This window comes from Acanthisitta chloris, unplaced genomic scaffold (genome assembly GCF_000695815.1).
Source record: "Acanthisitta chloris isolate BGI_N310 unplaced genomic scaffold, ASM69581v1 scaffold18764, whole genome shotgun sequence".
Taxonomy (NCBI): domain Eukaryota; kingdom Metazoa; phylum Chordata; class Aves; order Passeriformes; family Acanthisittidae; genus Acanthisitta; species Acanthisitta chloris.
In genome coordinates, this window is record NW_008667953.1 from 1 (window position 1) to 675 (window position 675).

General features: G+C 59.4%; 1 protein-coding gene across 1 annotated transcript in view; it reads left to right on the forward strand.

Moving 5' to 3' along the window:
- Positions 1 to 440: 440 nt before the first annotated feature.
- Positions 441 to 675, forward strand: part of ING5 (inhibitor of growth family, member 5) — a gene marked incomplete at its 5' end in the record, with an annotated part of 5,232 nt that continues 4,997 nt past the window's right edge. The window contains one exon of the mRNA XM_009072724.1: positions 441 to 512. Coding sequence (XP_009070972.1) covers positions 441 to 512 — 72 coding nt within the window. The remainder of the gene's footprint in view (positions 513 to 675) is intronic.

Here is a 675-nt window from a genome sequence, read left to right on the forward strand (position 1 = left end):
CGGCGGCCCCAGCTCCGCCGCGGGCAGGGCACTGCCACCGGGATCACAGGGTCTCGAGTTCCACGTGGAGTCATAGAATGTTCTGAGCTGGAAGGACACACAGGGATCATCGGTCCAATTCCTGACCCCGCACAGGACACCCCAACACTCCACCCTGTGCCTGAGAGCTTTGGCCAAACACTCCTGGAGCTCTGTCAGCCTTGGGGCTGTGACCACTGCCCTGGGGAGCTGTTCAGTGTCCAAACACCTCTGGGGGACGGACCTTGTCCTGATACTCCCGAGCCTTCCCCTGACACAACTCCAGCCGTTCCCTGTGTCCTGTCACTGGTCCTAGAGGTCGGTGCTGTCCCTGCACTGCCCCTTGGGAGGAGCTTGTGTGGAGATACTGACACTTGCATAGTCCCTGGTTGCTCAGAGCATTCCCTGGTGTTTCTCCCCAGGCATTGAGAACCTGCCCTGTGAGCTGCAGAGGAACTTCCAGTTGATGAGGGAGCTGGACCAGAGGACTGAAGGTGTGTTCAGGTATTCTGGCAAGTGAAGGCTGAGGGAGCCTCACCTGCAGCCCCGGGGAGAGCCCTGTGCACACTGGGCTCTAGAGGAGGTGTCTTCCCTCCATTGCTTCTCCTTTTCTCAGCCCCAGTGCTCTGCAGTGGTTTGATTCCTTCTCTCAGGGCT